General features: G+C 46.3%; 1 protein-coding gene across 4 annotated transcripts in view; it reads left to right on the top strand.

Moving 5' to 3' along the window:
- Window positions 1–493: 493 nt before the first annotated feature.
- Window positions 494–18166, top strand: part of LCMT1 (leucine carboxyl methyltransferase 1) — a 56323-nt gene continuing 38650 nt past the window's right edge. The window contains exon 1 of one of the 4 annotated variants that reach the window (XM_059415092.1): window positions 494–861. In XM_059415092.1, the coding sequence (XP_059271075.1) occupies window positions 752–861 (110 nt within the window). In that variant the 5' untranslated portion in view covers window positions 494–751. The remainder of the gene's footprint in view (window positions 862–18166) is intronic. The other 3 variants (XM_059415089.1, XM_059415090.1, XM_059415091.1) reach the window with 3 other exon arrangements.

Below are 18166 nucleotides of genomic sequence, written 5' to 3'. Positions count from 1 at the left end.
CTCCGGGCTCTTCACGGCAGCCAAAGGAGGGGCGCACGAGCGTGTTCCTGAGACACGGGCCCGCCTCCCAGCCAGGTCCCCGCTCCCAGAGAACGCCGGCCCCGAGCCCGCGCCCCGCAGGTATCTCTGAGCAAAGAAGCATCTTCACAAGCGCCGCGCACTCCCTCGTCGTCGGTATCGAGGAGAAAAGCAGGAGGCGAAAGAGGGCGTCCTCAGTCCGCTGTCCTTGCACGCGCGGGTTCCGGGGTGCTGATGCTGTGCCCCGCGGAGAGACGGAAGCGGGGTCCACCCACACCGAGCGGAACCGCCAGCTTCTGAGGCGCAGGTGAGAAGCGCTGGCTCCGCGGACGCAGCGGCGCCGCTCCCGTCAGCTACGCTAACAACCTTGCCGCTCATTGGCGCGTCTTCCCGGTCGCTGATTGGACAATTTCCCCTTCCGCCTGAGGGGGCTTCCGTGTTGTGTGGGTGGGAAGGCAAGGATTATCCAGTGACACGGAAGCCAGGCCGAGGAGGTTTAAAAAAAAAAAAAAAAAAAAAAACCCCGGGCCAATAAGCTTCTGGATCGACGCGCCAATGAGCAAGAAGGTTTCTGGAATCTGACGTGAGTGACGTCATTGAGCCGCGCCAGCTGAGAGCGGTGGAACCCAGCCCATTTCTCCCGTCTTTTCGGCGTTTGCCTGGCTCCCTCGGCGTCTGGGGACCTCCGCTTCCATGTCCCCGGTGGGCACGGCATCGCGGAACCTCCACGCCCATGGCCACTAGCTTGAGGTCGCCCGCTTTCCCCTCATGTTCTTCCGCCTCGACAGGCACAGACGACGAGGGAGTGCGCGGCACTTGTGAAGATGCTTCTATGTGCAAGAGGTACCTGCGGGGCGCGGGCTCAGCGGCCGGTGTCCCCGCGGGGCGCGGGCTCAGGGGCCGGTGTCCCCGCGGGGTTGGGGCCTCGGTGGGAGGCGGGCCTGTGTCTCAGGAACACGCTCCTTCGCCAAAAGGTAGCCGTCCCCTCGTGCGCCCCTGGTTTCCAACCTGTGAAGAGCCCGGCGCGGGGGGCTTCATTTCTGGAGCGGCTAATTAATTATCTCACCTGTGCTGTGGGCCGGGCCTGGGGAGAGCGGGACTGGGGGTGCGGCGCGAACCAGGCAGACGGGGTGTCGGCCTTCTTGGGGCTAAGGTCTCGGTGGAAAACCGGCGTGAAAGGCGTATGTGTCGTGTTGACGGGGAAGAAGTTCGGGTTCTCCCTCTTGAGTAGATGACATTCCACTGGGGGTTGACAGGATCCCCATCGTACACCTGACATCAGGCCAGTCAGGGCCCGGGGCGGGGGTGGGGGGCGGTCGGAGGGAGTGCGGGCCCAGGACCGGGTAATATTGGTGCCCAGAGCCAGTCCTTTCCAGAGCTCTTGGGTGAAAGTCCCCCGGGGTCTCCATTCTGAGGGGTGTAGCGGGGGCAGCGTGGTGAGCACAGATGGGTCCCATATAGGCAAGCGCGAGGCCGGAGTGTAGTTCCTCCAGCAGAAATTGGTGAGAGCGTACTTTGTGGCGGGCCCTTCCTTTTGGGTGGGTGGTGGGTGTTCAGTGATTGGGAACACATGGTAATTAGGACTGAGGTGTCTGAGGTTCTCACCCCCTCTTTGGACGACACAGGAAGCAAATAATCACCCGTGAAATCCGTCGTTAAGCTTTTTGTTTCGAGTGCTGAGAAGGACAGCCGTGCATTAGAGTTTGTCATTTAGGGAATGATGTTTAACTGGAGAACAGAGGGCTAAGAGCAAAACACAGAGGCGCGGGGGTGGGCTGGGGTGCTGGTTTCGGTGAGGGCAGGAAGGAGTGTGCACTGTTAAAGGAACTGAGGGAATGTTCTTGGAATTGGGGCCAGGTGGGGATTGTAGGGTTGGGAAAACCAAGGTTTGGTGTTCAGACTTGCAGGTTTTGTAGGTGCCTGGAGACTAAGGATAGTGATTTAAAACGTGGAGTCCAGAGCCAAGCTGATCGTCGCGCTGCCACTTAGGAGCTGTGTGACTAAAGCACTCTTCATCTCAGTTTCCTGATCTATGAAATGGGGATGATAATAAGCCCACTTCATAGCTGATTGTAAAGATGAAATGATATTTAACATTAATAAAAGACTTAGAGCCATGTCTGTCGTGTAGTAGATGTTACTGGTGTTTGATTCAATAAATAAATACATACATAAGTACTGAAGACTTTAGGTTGTCTGTGGTGTATTTTTGAACTGAACTGGCTTCTACCCAACTTCATTTCTTCTCCAGTTCATAGGTGCTGTTGACGACATGTGTGGCACTGTTGAATCAGATGTAATTTGATTCCACACATCAAAATTGTTGAAATCAACAATTTTGTTGATTTGCTAAGGGAATCTGTTATTTGTAATGACTGTTATTTGCTAAGGGAATCTGATGTGCCACTGAAATGATCAGAGAGAAAAAAAATAGTTTTCAGTAGCATATTACAAGTATGTTTCTTGAGAAGTTGTTGATATTGATTTATTTAATTGTTGGTAACACTTTGTGCAAACTTGCTTACTTTAAAGAACGTAAATCAACTGTGGAGTAACTCAGATACAGCAAAAGGAGAGAGAAGTAGTGTTAAGTAGAGCTTGCCTATTCGGGACTCTCTGTGGGAAAGTTTTTATAATTTCTCTGTTCCTCTCTACCTCAGTTTCCAATGCCCCCCTGTGTCTGCAGACAGCCACACATTGTAGGGGAAGTTTGGGTTTGGAATCGCAGAGACTCTAAGGTACTCGTACCCAGGCCAAAGGGCACATCAGCAGAGCCTCTGGGGCTTTTTAAAGAAAAAAGAGGAGGATTCTTAGATCCTCCTCTAGACTCACTGAGTCAGAATCTTCTGGGATAGGTCCCGGGCTGTAAAGACCAGGTATGTTTGCCATGTGGATGCGTTTCATGACAGCTTTTTTGGCACTGGGCTTTCCTTCATTGGAACCACATGCAAGAAGATTGGGAAAATCCACAAGTTAACGTTTGAAACCATTTTGCAGGCCTCTGTCCTTCAAGTTCCATGATTTTGTGATCTGCATCTTCACTGTGGTGCGTTAAATGCTTAAACCTTGTCAGAGTCATGTTATTGATAACACAGGGATTCCTTGCATGAATCATGGACAGATCCCTTTCTGCCCCAGTCCTCTCTTTGGAGTGGGGATAAGAATGGTAACTAGCCTTTGGGCTGTAAGGACTAAATGAGAAATAGATCCATGGCAGTCGCACAGGATCTAGCACAAGTGAAGCCTTCCACAAGTTATTATGACTACTTTTGATTTCCCTCCATTTTTTTTCTGATTGAATTCTTTTTTTAAGAGATTGACGTCATGCATGTGACAGGGGATGGTTAGAGGGAGGGGGAAAGACTCTCAGGGAAAATCCACACTGAGTGTGGAGCCCAACATGGGGCTTGATCTTGTGACCCTCAAATCATGACCTGAGCCAAAATGAACAGTCAGATGCTCAAGCAACTGGGCCATCTGTGCGCCCCTTCACTTCCCTCCATCTGAATATCATTGGGATGAAGTTACCGACTCTGTCCTCGCTGTGGATCACACTGGTTCCTGCCTCAATAGATTATGGTGAAAAATCCCTAAAATAATGTTAAGAAACCCAGTTAGCCTCCCAGGAGACCTAAGGTGCTGCAGGTTTGGTGTGTTTCCTCCTTCAGTACAGAGCCCTCCTGGGACCAACAGTGAACTGTCTTGAGATGGCTGCTGGGAAGATGAAATGTGAGGGGCTCCCCGCAGTGCCTGGCACACAGCAGGTGCACAAGACGGGTAGTTAGTGTCGGCACCATGTCACCTTCATGATGAACTAGTGCTCTCATTCCTACCATTCTACAGTTAGAACACTTCTCCTTGGACATATTGGGCTTATATAGTATTCTATTCTAATAATTCCATTACATTTTCCTCATCTCTCCTCTCCTTATCTTCCCCATCCTGCTCTTCCCCTAAGGCTATTCCCTCTTTTTTTTTTTTTTTTTTTTTTTCCTGTGACCTCCACTCCCAACCCCTCCCCGTGTCCTGGGAAATTAGAAGTCCATAATCACCAGCCACCTCTGTTTCCTCAACCTCTCCGTAGCCATTTCATCCTACTCTGTGCTACGATCCCTCGGGGGGGGGGGGTGGGCATCCATTCTTGATGACCCATAGGGTGTTCTCTGTATTCTCATACCCTGCATTGTTCAGGTCTGGGGGGTTCAAGATTGGTGTCCTCCTCCTTCTTGGTTCCCATGCCATTTCTTTGAGATCTGTGGTCCCCAGGGAGAGCACTCTGGCCTCCTCATCATTACTGTTTTCTCCCGACCACCTGCAGTTATTAAACTAATTCATGGAAGACTTGGGTGCTGGGCCCACAGTCTTCCACTCCTGATACAGGCCTCGGTGGCCTCCGTGTGCTCATGGAGGACCCAGCTTCCACACAGGGCACTCATTTTCTCAAAATCATTTTCTCAAATGCCTACTTTGGCGTGATCACTTCTGCCACCACTCCCAGCGTGGTGCCCTGGATTTCCACCCTGGTGCTGCACCACCTTGCACGTGAGCAGTGCTGCTCCTTTCAGCCCTGATCTCTTCTTTCCAGCGTGTTCCTTCTATCATTTCTGCTCTGCTATCTGCGTGCTCTTCCCGAGGACCTCCTTGAATTTTTCTGTCCTTTATTCTCCCTCAAGGCGCTCATCTCTCAGCTGAGCTTGACGTTCCCAGCCCATGATTCAGCGGTTGTCCTGGCAATGCTTCTACCACCCTTGTCTTTCGTCCGAGTAAACCCCAAACCCTGGGTAAACCAAAGCATCCATGTTCACCTCGAATCCTGATGGTGGGAATCACACAGCAGGGAAGCTCGGAATGACTGAGTTCTTGCGAACCAGCCTTACCTGTGCCCTCATGGAGCTCCCTCATTCTGTGGTTCTCCGGGCAGCTCCCTTTCCCACTCTCCGGAATCCTTCCAGCAGACTTTTCCCACCCTCCTCAACCCTGTGATTGACGCCGCCCTCGTCTTTCATTCTCTGTGTAGCATAGGCATTGGGATGGGTAGTGCTTCACAGAGAAGATGGGAACCTTCAGATTGGAACTCCGTGAGCATCCCTCCAAGAAAGGGAACTGTCCTTTCCTCTTGTGACAGTGGTCAGCATCCTCCCCAGAGGTCACTGGGAGCACACCTGTCCTTAAGCACAGTGGGTTCGTTACTCATTGTGGGAGAGAGCCCACATATTGGGAACTGTGGCGCTGATCAGTGAGAAATGGGTGTTTGAAAGAAACGTACTGGATTTGGGCTTTGGGCGGATGTTTTTGGGAGTGTTCAAGGAAGCAGGGCTGTGCTCTGGACTGAAGGCTGACAGGAGGCGAGATAGTTCTGGGATTAGCTAGCTCTATCAGTCTTTTCTAGAAGGAGGTGTGAGTAGCATGATGAACAGTGTCATTCAGATGGAAGGCGCTCACTAGTATGAGCCGGGAAAGAGGATGATTGGTGTTTTGTGGTGGGCACAACAACCTGGTTTTGTGTGTTTGGACAAGAGAGGAAGTGGGCCTATTTTTCTCCCTTCTTCACCACAGCCAGGTCACCTCGTGTTGCTGTTCTGCAAGGTCCTTTGTGTCAAACAGTAGAAGCACGTGGCCTCTCTGTACGTGCCGGGCCGACTCCTGCCAGCTGTGCAGCCTTGCTCATGGTGCCAGCCCACCTCCTCAATGTCAGCACTGCTCTTCCTTCTTGCCCAGTGGAGGAGGGAAGTCTTCAAAAGACAAACAGGTGTTTGCCAGACAGGGGAAACTAGCCTGGACACTGAAGTCCAGGGCTGTGTCAGCGGCACTTGACGTTTTGTCAGGGAGCGGGTAGCAAGAGAGTGTTCCAGAGAGTGAAATGCGGGAGGACTGAGGGGTTCCAAGTTGGGGAGGTGACATGCTCTGGGTTTTCAACCATCCCCCAGGAGCCGTGTGGGAGCCACACTGGTGACAAAGGGCAAGTCTGTTCCCTTTTCCTTCCCTGTGGCCACACCCCTTGCTCAGGTCCCTTCTCCTGCCTGCTCTGTTGTAACATGTCCTCCTCGTCCTACCTGCTTCTCGTCCAGCTCCCTCTCCCAACCACATGCTCCTGCTCTGGCGAGGGTAATCTTTTTGGAATCCCACATCTTCTTTTGTTACTGTGTTACTGGAAAGCTTTTGATTCCCCATTGGCTCCAAGGTGGAATCTGCACTGTGTGGTGTGACTCTCTTTGCTTTTCGTGATCCTCCCACGGTACCCTGGGTCTCCTGCTGCAGACTGGTGATCTGCATTTGGATGTCTCAGAGTTATCCCAAATCCAGTCTTTCCAAAATTATTCTCGAGATCCCTTTCACCACCACCCCCTCCGAGCTCTGTGAATGGAACCGCTGTGTCCTTCTTCTCCCACGTGCAAAAGGGAAGAGTTACCTTGGCACTCTGCTTTTACGTCCTTTCCCTCTTCTGTGATCGTTCACGCAGACCTGTGATTTTATCTGCTAAATATTTCCGGGATCTACCTCCTTTTCTCCACCTCTCCTTCTGCCCTCTCAGCCTGATTAATGGCCATTTGTGGTCTGAGCCATGGTGCTAGTGTGATCGGTGAGCTTCCTGGTGCTCCTACCTCCCCCAAGGACATCTCCTCCGGATTCCAGAGATTTGTGGAAGCCCCATGCATTCTTACCCTGCCTAGGGTCATGGCTTCTTGTTGCCATTGGAGGGGGACGCAAACGTTCCTTCTTTGTCTGCACGGCTGCTCCGTCCTCCGTCTTCAGTCTTGCTTCCTCCTAGGTTCTCCCCAACCCTCATGAGCTCTCATCTCCCCTCAGATGAATACAGTGACTCCACATTGTTGAATGCCTGCTCAGTTGGCCAGAGGCATGGTTCTCCTGCAGTTCTGGATGGGACCCAAACAGACTGGGGTGGAGCAGTTAGCGAGTCTTTCTTCTGGGGAGAGAAGCAGCCAGGAAACAGAGAAGCAATGAATCTGGTGTTTCAGGGGTGCTGGATGCTGTAGGATGGTTGGAAGGGGCTGTCATCTGAGCTGGGATGGCCAGGGAAGGCTCCCTGAGGAAAAGGTGGGGAGAGTCTTGCAGGAGGTGAGGGAGTGAGCCCTGTGCATGTCTGTGGGCACAGTGTCCCTAGCAGAGGGAGGGGGCAGTAGGAAGGCCTCCGTGGAGAGAGCTGGGCTGACTTGTTCTGGGAATGACAAGGCCAGAGCGAGGGAGAAGGAGATGTTAGGGACCTGGGGGGGGGGGGCCACTGATGGGGGGACTTTGAAGCGAAGAATGAAGTGACCTGACTTGGGTTTTATTGGGATCACTTCAGCTTCTCTGTTGAGAACAGTGGGGGTGGAAGCAGGAAGGTCACTTAGGAGGCTGCTGGAATATTCCAAAAGAAGAGATGCTGTCGGATTGGATCAGGGTGGTAGGGGTGGAAGTGCTGCTAATCGACCCGAGTCTGGCTACATGTTGAGGAGGAGCTGATGGGATGTGCTGACAGATTGGATGTGGGTGAGGCCCATGAGTCAAGAAGGTGCCCAGCCTCTGGCTCTTCTGGTTCATGTCAGATATGGCTCCCTCCGGAGGCCCCTGATACCCGCAGACATGGTTCAGCCCACTATCTCTTCTCTGTGCATGTGGCAGTCAGTCCCACTGCAACGCAGACATCTTGTTTAATGATTATCTACCCTGTGGGAATAATGGTGCCCGGAGGGACCAGGTGTGTCTCAGTGCCTCATGCCCTGTAGACCCCAGTAAGTACTTCTCAGCCAGCAGAGTGACGAGGAACTGAATGTAGATGCTGAAGATTCTGTTTCCTGATGAGGTCTCCAAATTGCCATGTTCTGTTTCACTAGTCTTTAGCGGTCTGTGTGTTTTCAAATGCTGACCAGGGGCTGTAAGACTGAAATTCTGTTGTGAAAATTCCAGCAGTTAATCTGCTGTCAGCCACATTGAAAAATGTCACTGTTGATGTGCAAGTAGGTCACAGGATCACGTCTTGGCAGAGGCAGCATTTTCCAGAGGCCAAGGCCTTCCTTCCCAGCACAGTGTTGACATCTACACAGCTCACCCCAGAGAGCAGGGTTGAGATTTTGACCTGACACATTCTGAAAGTGGGGGCTGCTGCTTTCCCTCCCCAGAGAAGACATGTCACTATAGAATGAGGATATTCTGGTGAGCGTAAATTAGCTGCCAAACTTGCTCATCAAGAAAATGGAATAAATCTTGGCTTTTCTGGATTTTTGCCACCTTCCCCCCATTTTTTCCAAAAGGTAATTAATTAAATTTTGGAAAAAAATCATGAAAAACAATGGTTTCACATCTAGAATACTAATTGCTTTCCTCTTACAGTTAATTTTTTAAAAGATTTTATTTTTAAAGAATCTCTGTCCCCAAACCCCCACTTGAGAAATCACCTGCTCTTCCAACTAGCCAGCAAGGTGCCCCTTCAGGATTAACTTTCTCAATGACAAAAGTGAATACATTTCCCCCACCCAGTAACCTAATTTAAATAAAGTGGGCATATAAGTTCTTGCTTCCCCTTTTTTTTTTTTTTTTTTAATTGGCTGAGTGGTATTCCACAGTGTGTTTGTACTTATGTGATGATATTTCTGTTCATCATTTGGGTGGCTGTTCGGGTGGTGATGAACATTTTTGCATGTGTGTTTGAATTTCCCAGTGAGATGGATTTCAGGGAGGAAGCTTCTACAAAATCGTCCTCAAGAGGTTACATCAGTTTCTGTTCTCACCCATGGTAAAGGAGATGTTCTCCCAGAATCACCTTAGTCTCTTAAATTGTCAGCTGACAGGTAGAAAAAGATTTCATTATTTTGAGAGAGAGAGAGAATGGGGAAGGGGCAGAAGGAGAGGAAGAAAGAGAATCTGTCCCTGCTGAGTACAGAGCCTGTGTAGGGCCAGATCCCACAACCCTGAGACCATGACCTGAGCCAAACTCAGATTCTCACCCTGTTGAGCCACCTAGGTGCCCCTTAAGTTTATATTTTATAATCAGTAGGAAGACTGAGTATTTTCAGTTGGTCACTGTCACTGACAGGTTTTATATGAACGCTCTGTCCTTAGCGTTTTCTCACTGGGTTGTCTTTTTTGTTATTTATATCTTTATTATTGACTTTTTGTTTGTTTGTTTGTTTGTTTGTTTGTTTTTTCCTGAAGATTTTATTTATTTATTTGACAGAGAGAGAGAGCACATGGACACAAGCAAGGGGAGTGCTGAGAGAGAGAGAAAGAGAGAGAGGACAAGTAGGCAGAGTGACAGGCAGAGGGAGAGAGAGAAGCAGGCTTCCCCAGAGCAGGAGCCCAAAGTAAGGCTGAATCCCAGGACCCTGGGATCATGACCTGAGCCAAAGGCTGAGCCACCCAGGTGCCCCTTTTATTGATTTGTAAGAACTTTGTATATGTAGGATGGTGGTCCTTTGCCTCTGTACTTGGTACAATATTTTGTTCCAAACTGTTTCTTGTCTTTGAGTTTCGCTTGCACCAAACATTTCATGATACATTTCTTTTTAATTAACATATAATGTACTATTAGCCCCAGGGGTACAGGTCTGTGAATTGTCCGGTTTACACACTTCACAGCACTCACCGTAGCACATACCCTCCCCAATGTCCATAACCCAACCACCCTCTCCCTATCCCCTTCCCCCGGCAACCCTCAGTTTGTTTTGTGACATTAAGCATCTCTTATGGGTTGTCTCCCTCCCGATCCCATCTTGTTTCATTTATTCTTTTCCTACTCCCCAAACCCCACATGTTACTTCTCGACTTCCTCATATCAGGGAGATCATATGATGTCTTTCTCCGATTGACTTATTTCGCTAAGCATAATACCCTCTAGTTCCATCCATGTCGTCGCAAATGGCAAGATTTCATTTCTTTTGATGGCTGCATAGTATTCCATTATATATATATATACCACATCTTCCTTATCCATTCATCTGTTGATGGACATCTGTGTTCTTTCCATAGTTTGGCTATTGTGGACATTGCTGCTATAAACATTCGGGTGTACATGCCCCTTCGGATCACTATCATGTTACCTTTCATTCTGAATGTTTATATTGCCAAATCTGAAAGTTTAACTTCATGGTTTGTGGCTTTTAGATGATGCTTTAAAAGACCTTTTTCAACCATTACTACATTTTCTTTTGGCACTTTTATGGTTTTGGCTTCTATTTCTTGGACCCTTTTATCCTTATTATTTTGCATGATATAAAGTAGCTGTTTTTGTCTGTACACCATCTAGTGATGGTCTATAACCTCCATGGCTTTGAAACATCACTTAGATACCAAATTCTTACATATATTTTAGCACAGCCATGTGTATATTTTTCTTCACTTCCAGTTGGACTTGGTTTTTTCATTTTGATAGCTAAACCTTTTGACTTGCGGTATAACTTAGTTGTGAATTCATTGAGAGGTCCCATAGCTTGCTTCTCAGACTAAGAATAGGTTTGTGCCAGGGAACTGTTTTCTCAGTTCATTTGAGCCACTGTACTGTAGGAAGGAAGAAAAGAAAGGGACATTGACAAAAGGCACTTGTCTAATTCTGTAAGAGCAATAGCTTTTCAGGAAACCCTATCATGTAAACTTCAACATACATGTCATTGGCCAGAACTAGGCATGTGGCCTCACCCCTAGCTGCAGGAACATGTGGGAGGGGAGACTTTCTCACAGGACAGATGGGTACCTCATACAAGTTGAGGTGCCCTTACTCAGGAAGTACAGGTAGGTGGATATTGAAAGGGGAACTTTGAGGGTCAGCCACATCTCTCATCTTTTTTTTTTTCTCCTTTAGAATTTCCCTATGTAGGGGTGCCTGGGTGACATAGTCAGGTTGAGCATGTGAATCTTGATCTCAGCTTAGGTCAGAATCTCAGGGGGAGTTCAAATCCCATGTTACTTTCCATGTGGACACATAGCCTTCTTAAGAGAAAAAAAAAAAAAAAAAAGAAAAGAAAAATTTCCCCAGGTATTCTAAGAGACAGAAGGGGAGGGGAAGGAAGAAAGAGACTGGAGGTGAGAGCAGGGGAGAGGAGATAATGCATAAAAGGAAATGCTCAGTCTTCCGTGTTCAGTTTGATGAGCTTTAAGAAATGTACACAGTTGGCTCTTGAACAACATGGATTTGAATCCACGTATATGTGTGTGAGTATTGATCTCAGCTCAGATTTTCTGGTATATATAGTACAGTAATGCAAATGTATTTTCTTCATGATTTTCTGAGTATTTTCTTTAGCATACTTTAGTGAGGGAATACAATGTGTAATACGCATACCGTACAAAATACCTTTAATCAACTGTTTCTATTACCAGTAGTGCTTCTGCTCAACAGTAGGCAAGTAGTAGTGAAATTTTGGGGGAGATGGAATTTACATGCAGATTTTTGACTGCACGGGAATGGGTACCCCTAACCACCATGTTGTTGAAGGGGCAACTGTGTATCTGTGTCCCAGCCCCAAAGACAAGACATAAAGTGGATCTGAAGCTCCAGAAGTTACCTTCGTATCTCTTTGTATTTAGTCTCCTTACTGCTGCTGGTCATTTTCTGATTTCAGGATCTGTGGTAGGTTAAATTTGCCCGGTCTTGAACAACGTGTGAATGGAATCTTGCCATATGTAATTCCTTTGTCTTCTTTCACTCAGCGGGTTCTTTGAGATTTATCCATGTTGTGTGCACTTACCAAAGATAAAGAAAGCCTGATCCTGGTTAAAGTGGAGAGGACAGATTTTAATCAGTAATAACTGTAGCAATCAGGAAAAGAGTCCCGCATGAACGAAACTCCACCTCGATTTGTAAGAAGGCATTTTAAGGAGAGAATTAAGAAGTAAGGCCAGGGACAAATAATGTCAGAGAAGTAACACATCACAAAAAGTAGAATAGGTATTGGTCCATATGAAACCACTTGTATTTTCTCACTGGGAGACAAGGGCCTGACTTTTCAGTGTTGATTGAACAAAGAGTAGATGCCTTGAGCTTCCTCAGGCAGGCACTAAGGGGGATTGGTGTTGCAGGGTGGGACCTGGAGCTGTTAGAAACTATGTTTAATGTTTGAGTTTGTATATGATAAGCCAGGTTTGAGAAGAGGGCTCAGAGCAGTCTGGCTAGAATTTGGTCAAGGAAGGAGTCTTCGTCAGTATAGTTTCCTCCTTTGTATGTAGTGTGCGTATACCACGATTTGTTCATCTGTTCATCTGATGATTAGACATTTCGTTGTATCCAAGTTTTTGGTCATTGTGAATAGGCTACAATAAACATTCTTACGGAAGTCTTAAATTTCTCTTGAAATTGTTAGTGGGGTGGGGCGCCTGGGTGGCTCAGTGTTAGGTTAAGCCTCTGCCTTCAGCTCAGGTCATGATCTCAGGGTCCTGGAATTGAGCCCCACATGGGGCTCTGTCCTCAGCAGGGAGTCTGCTCCCCACCCCCCGCCTGCCTCTCTGCCTAATTGTGATCTCTCTCTCTCTCTCTCTCTGTCAAATAAATAAATAAATAAATAAAAATCTTTTAAAAAAGAAAAAGGAATTGTTAGTGGGATTGCTTAGTCACAGGGTGGGGACATATTGAAGTACTAGCCTAGTTTCCAAAGTGGTTGATCAGTTTACACTTCCCACCAGCAATGTAGTAACACTCCAGTTGCTCAGCATCTTTGTTAACATTCTGTGTTGTCTGTGAGGATGAAATAGTGTGGTCATGAATGATCTTAGGTGCCTTTTCATGTGTTTATTGGGCATTCCCACATCTCTTGTGAACTGTTCATGTCTTTTGGCCATTTTTGTTGTTAATGTTTTTGGTTTTGACTTACTGGAGTTTGTTATATATTCTGGATAGGAATTCTTTGTCAGGTAGATGCATTGTAAATCTATATGGATAGGAAAATGAAAATTTTAAATATTTTACAGTAGCATCTAAGACAAACTGGTTGGCGTGACTGGATGGCTCAGTTGTGGAAGCATACCTGAGTTTTGATTTCATCTCAGGTGTGGAACTCAAGGTCATAAGTTCAAGCCCTTTTTTGGGCTCCATGCTGGGTGTGGAGCCTGGATACAAAACAAAAAACAAAAAATAAGGAATGAATCTCATGGAGGACAAGAAACACCTTTATACAGAAAAGTATAAAACATTGTTGAGAGGAATTCACGAAGACCAAAATAATTGGGAGATAAGCTTTGTTCATGCATCAGAGGATTTGATGTTGTCGAGATTTCTGTTTTTCACAGCTTGATTCTTGCAAACAATGCAATCCCAGTCAAAATCTTGGCCCTTTTTTTTTCTTAGAAGAAATGAAGAAGTTGATTCTGAAATGTGTATGGAAAGGCAAAGGGTATGGAATAGCCAAAAAATTCTCCAAAAAAGAACATAGTTGAAGAAGTTACACTGCTTATTCTTGCTGAATTTTAAGACTGATAGTAAAGTCACAGTAATCAAAGTCTTTGACATAAAGTTGGATCAGTGAAACAGAATAGAGTCCAAAAATAGAGCAAGCACAACAAGTATTGTCAATTGATTTTTGCTCAGAGTGTTAAGTCAGTTAAGTGGGGGAAAGGGAAGTCTTTTTAATGAATAATTCTGCACGATATTCAGGCAGAAACAATATGGACCTTGACCCCTCCCTGATTCTGAGCACACACCTTAATTTGGGATAGATTATAAACCTAATTATAAAAACTAAAACCAGGGCAGCTGGGTGACCCAGACTCTTAAGAGTCCAACTCTTGATTTTGGACTCAGGTCGTGATATCAGGGTCATGAGATCAAGGCCAGTGTCATGCCCTGTGTTGGGCTCCATGTTCAGCAGGGTGTCTGCTTGAGATTCTTTCCCTGTACCGCTCCCCCTGTGTGCGCTCTCTCCCCCTCTCAAATAAATATTTAAAAAAGAAAAAAAAGCTAGAACCAGAAGACATTTGTATGAAAACATGGGAGAATATCTTGACAACCTTGAGGTAGGTAAATCTTTCATATACAGAACACCAGAAACACTAATTACAACAGAAAAATAGATACACTAAGAAAATTAACAAGCAAGACAGACTGGGAGAATATATTCAGAATACATGTTCTTATATGTTTAATTTTTTCTGAAGTATGTTGGCATTATTCATATCCGTGGCATCCCATTATTCTATCTATGCTAACTTTTTTTTTAATTGTTTGTTTAAGTCAGATATGCGACACTGTACCACGGGAAGTCTCTGATTGGCTTCTCCTTCTTATTCACTCTGTCGTAAATGTTGATTCCTTTTCAGTTGAAGTCTTGCCCAGACTATTCAGGGTCTCCTCGCACAGAGAAAGTCGATCTTAGATCCTATTAATCTTTGTGAAGTAGTTGTCTATTAGGTGAAGCTGGAAGACAGTACCAGTAGCTTTCTTTGAGAGGAGATGATAGCTTATGGGTCTTAGTTAATTGAGGCCCACCGTTGTTTTTTGGTTTTTAAAATATTTTATTTATTTATTTATTTAAGAGAGTGAGTGCGAGGGGAGGGGAGGGCAGAAGGAGAGGAGGAAGCAGACTCTGCTCTGAGTGTGGTCCCTGAATGCGGGGCTCTGTCTCACAACCCTGAGATCATGACCTGAGCCGAATCAAGAGTCACACTTAAATGCCTGAGCCACACAGGCGCCCCTGTTTTTCATGGGGTTTGTTTTGTTTTGTTTTGTTTTCCTTATATGATTAAACACTTAAGGCCTTGCGGATCTGCTGAGGAAAGCAACAGAGCTCATAAGAAGGGAAACAGACTTAAAGTCTGTGCAGGTGCAAAGTCTACTGCCCTTAAGACTTTGCTTCCTGCCTCCCATTTATAACCAAGAATAAAACCAATGGAAAATAGAAACCAAAAACTGAGACTAGTCCATGCAAAAGAACAAAGATAAAAATAAAAATGAGAGGTAAAGCAGTATCTTAAAGGCCAGTATGCAGCTTGCAGTAAAATTCCAAACTTGAAAACTGATGCTAAGACTATTGGATTTATATTTGTAGTTGCAGGTATAAATACTGTAAGTACATGTTTATGTACATACATTGCTTATAAATACACATGTACACACATGCATACACACAGACATCATTTCAGCAACTGAAGTGTTGGGGGAGGGATCACAGTCCAAGTGGGTAAATTGGTTTGAAAGGCAATAGAATTAAGTTTCATCCAAGGTTGCACAGCTTGAGGAAACGACCTTGACCTCTGTCTCTAAAGCGGTGCCTTCCACATAGGGGGCTTCTGAGGGTGGTACGTGTTCCTATTTGTCCAGCATGTGGAATAATGCCTGCGTTGCAGCCAGCACTCATGAGTGCTGAGTAGAAGTGAAATGAAGGAGCCCCCGCCTCGACCCTCACTGTCTGAGACAGCAATGAGGGCCCCTTCTTCTTCCCTCAGATGAAGAAACACCGGCGGAGGGCAGGACAGTCCTGCCAATAGGGGAACGTCAGGCAGCACTGCTTGAATGGACAGGTGGCTGGAACGGATCAGTGCTTCCCACGGGAGGAATGTGAGATGACTTTAGGTGGCACCCAGATAGATGTTTTATGTTTTAGAAGGTATTTATTACAGGGTGTGTTAGAAGAAAATACTACGCAGAGAGTGAGTTGACTTAAAGGAATGTTAAATGGAGCACGTGGTTTGTGAACGACATGAACATTTTAAAAGCAGTAGTTGATTCAGTGAAGACTGAGAAAGGTCTTTATAAATCTGAGATTTGGGGTTCTTTTGGATTTATTTATTTATTTATTAAAACTTTTTGAGAGAGAGAGAGAGAACCTGTAGGGAGGGAAGGGAAGAAGTCATTTAGCAGGCTCCGTGCCCAGTGTGGAGCCAGACGTGGGACTCAGTGTTAAGACTCTGAGGTCACAACCTGAGCCACAACCAAGAGTTGGTGGGCCAACAGTCTATGCCACCCAGGTGCCCCTAATTCATTCTTTTTGTGTCCTGCAGTCACTGGCACATCGTGTTAGAGTTGCCATTACCTTTCCATGTGGATGTGGTCAGTCTTCCCTTGTGGTGTGGCTGGACAACTGCACCTGCAGCCCCTGGCTGGTTCAGTCCACATACCATTTGTGGGCCACTTGAAGAAGGAGCACAAATCCTGATTGCTATTCAAGAACCATCCATCCATACCTTCTGATGAGATCAAGAAAGACTCAGTAACACAGCCTACGTCTCGTGGCTCCAGAGCATGGGAAAAAATCTCAGAGGCGATGATAGCCATCTCTTGAGAAAGGCAGCCTTGCTATTGCCCTTGGCAGCATGAAGGTCAATGTTGTGTGGAAAGGGAAGGCTTAACCAACTCTTACCAATCATGTCGAAAGGGAAAAAGACTTAAACCAACTGAAAGGGAGGATTTAACCAACTCTTATCAATCATCTGAAGCCTTTCATTCTTTTCAAATAAGTCTAAACAGCTTTTTCATAAGCAGAAAACTAAGATTCTAAGCAATAAAAAAAAAAAACATTAACAAACTGGTGTGTTTCTTTTTTCAGTCTTACAACTGATGGTGTCTTAGAATGAAATGTAGCATATGGGTAGTGTAGAAAAAATTGTAAACAAATTAAAACACACACACACACACACACACACACACACACACACACAGAGACATGAGATGTCTCTGCGGCTTCTCCTGTTTCTCTGCTGTTCTTCAGCCTCCCTGTCTAACTGCTGCTACTGGAACATCCAAGGCACTTCCTGCCCAGAGCATTTCTGTCTGCTACTCGTCCCGTCCAGAGTGCCTTCTGCACAGCTTTCTCCAATTCTGTGGGACCCTTTTCAGAGAGGCCTGCCCTCTGACCTTGTCTGATGCAGGTCCTTCATCCCCCATGCTGTTGTCCTTCATCTGGCATAAGCTCTTACTTCTCTTTGTCTCTATCTCTTTCCAGTGTTCCTGCTGTATTCCCAATGCCTGGTACTTTGCAGACACTCAACAAGTATTGCTTGTCTGGATCAATAGGGCTGGCTGAGGTCAGATACAGAAGCTGCTCCGTGTCATCCAGGAGAGGGCAGTAGGAAGTCCAGGGAGGAGCTCCTAGAGGAAAGCAGCTTGGTCAGCTTTTCAGCAGGTAGAGCTGCTCATTGGTGGAGCAAGTGCTTTCTTTGTAGGGCGTGCTCAGGCGGTGGCTTGGTGTTGTTTGTAGGGTTCTTGCCCTGGATGTCAGCGTTGACCAGGTCATTGGGAAGGCCCCTTCCAACCTGACATCCATGTTTGAGAACTATTCTCACTGGTCTATGGGTCTTTCTCAACTGCAGATATGGCTCTTACCACTAGAGGGTACTAGATGATGCCTTTGAGGACAGTGCTCTTCATACCATGAACGGTGAGAACCCAATTTTCTCTCTTTTAATTATTGAAGTATAGTTAATCTGTATAACATTATGTCAGTTTCAGGTGTGCAGCATAGTGATTTGACACATCTATACCTTACTCAGCGCTCACTACGATTACAAATAGTCACCGTCTGTCACAGTACAGTGTTATTCCAGTATTACTGACGATATTCCTAACATACTTTTCATCTTTGTGAGTTATTTATATAAGCAGAAATATGTACTCTTATTCACCATCACCAGTTTCGCTCCCCCCACTTTCCCTCTAGCAATCTCTGGGTCGCTTTGTGTGTTGAAGAGTCTCTTTTGTTTTGTTTGGTTGGAGAAGAGATTTTTCATGGCACTTATACCCCGAATACATATTTCAATGACAGCTTCACAAAACAACCTTTAACTCTTAATGCATACTGATACTTTCTGTTTAACTCTTGTCGTCTGCATTTTATAAGCCCGGGATTCGCAGACTATTACATTGATTTTATGATATGGGTGGGTCACAATCTTTTGTTTGAAAAGCACTGTTTCAGACAATGGAGTATGTTCACCCTTGTAAAACTCTGTGGGTCAGTTTGCCTTGACAGTCTGGGCTTGTAGGTAATTGTGTCTCTTCGTGCGTACTTGATGTGTTTCTGTGTTGAGTTGCTGCCTTGTGTAGCCGAAGGTACGTGCTTCCTATGGGTCTTTGCTGCAGTGGGCACATGACCATCTGTGGGAGACTGGTGGGGACATGTACAGGATCAGCATAGACCATAGTCAGGGCAGGAGTAACCCTTGTCAGTGTATATAATGAGAACATATGATGTCTATCTGCTTCTGGAACTTAGAACCTGGTTGGGTGAAA

The sequence above is a fragment of the Mustela nigripes genome, chromosome 11 (assembly GCF_022355385.1).
Source record: "Mustela nigripes isolate SB6536 chromosome 11, MUSNIG.SB6536, whole genome shotgun sequence".
NCBI lineage: Eukaryota > Metazoa > Chordata > Mammalia > Carnivora > Mustelidae > Mustela > Mustela nigripes.
The sequence above is the reverse complement of the archived record's forward strand: the minus strand, read 5'-3'. Positions and strand labels throughout refer to the sequence as shown.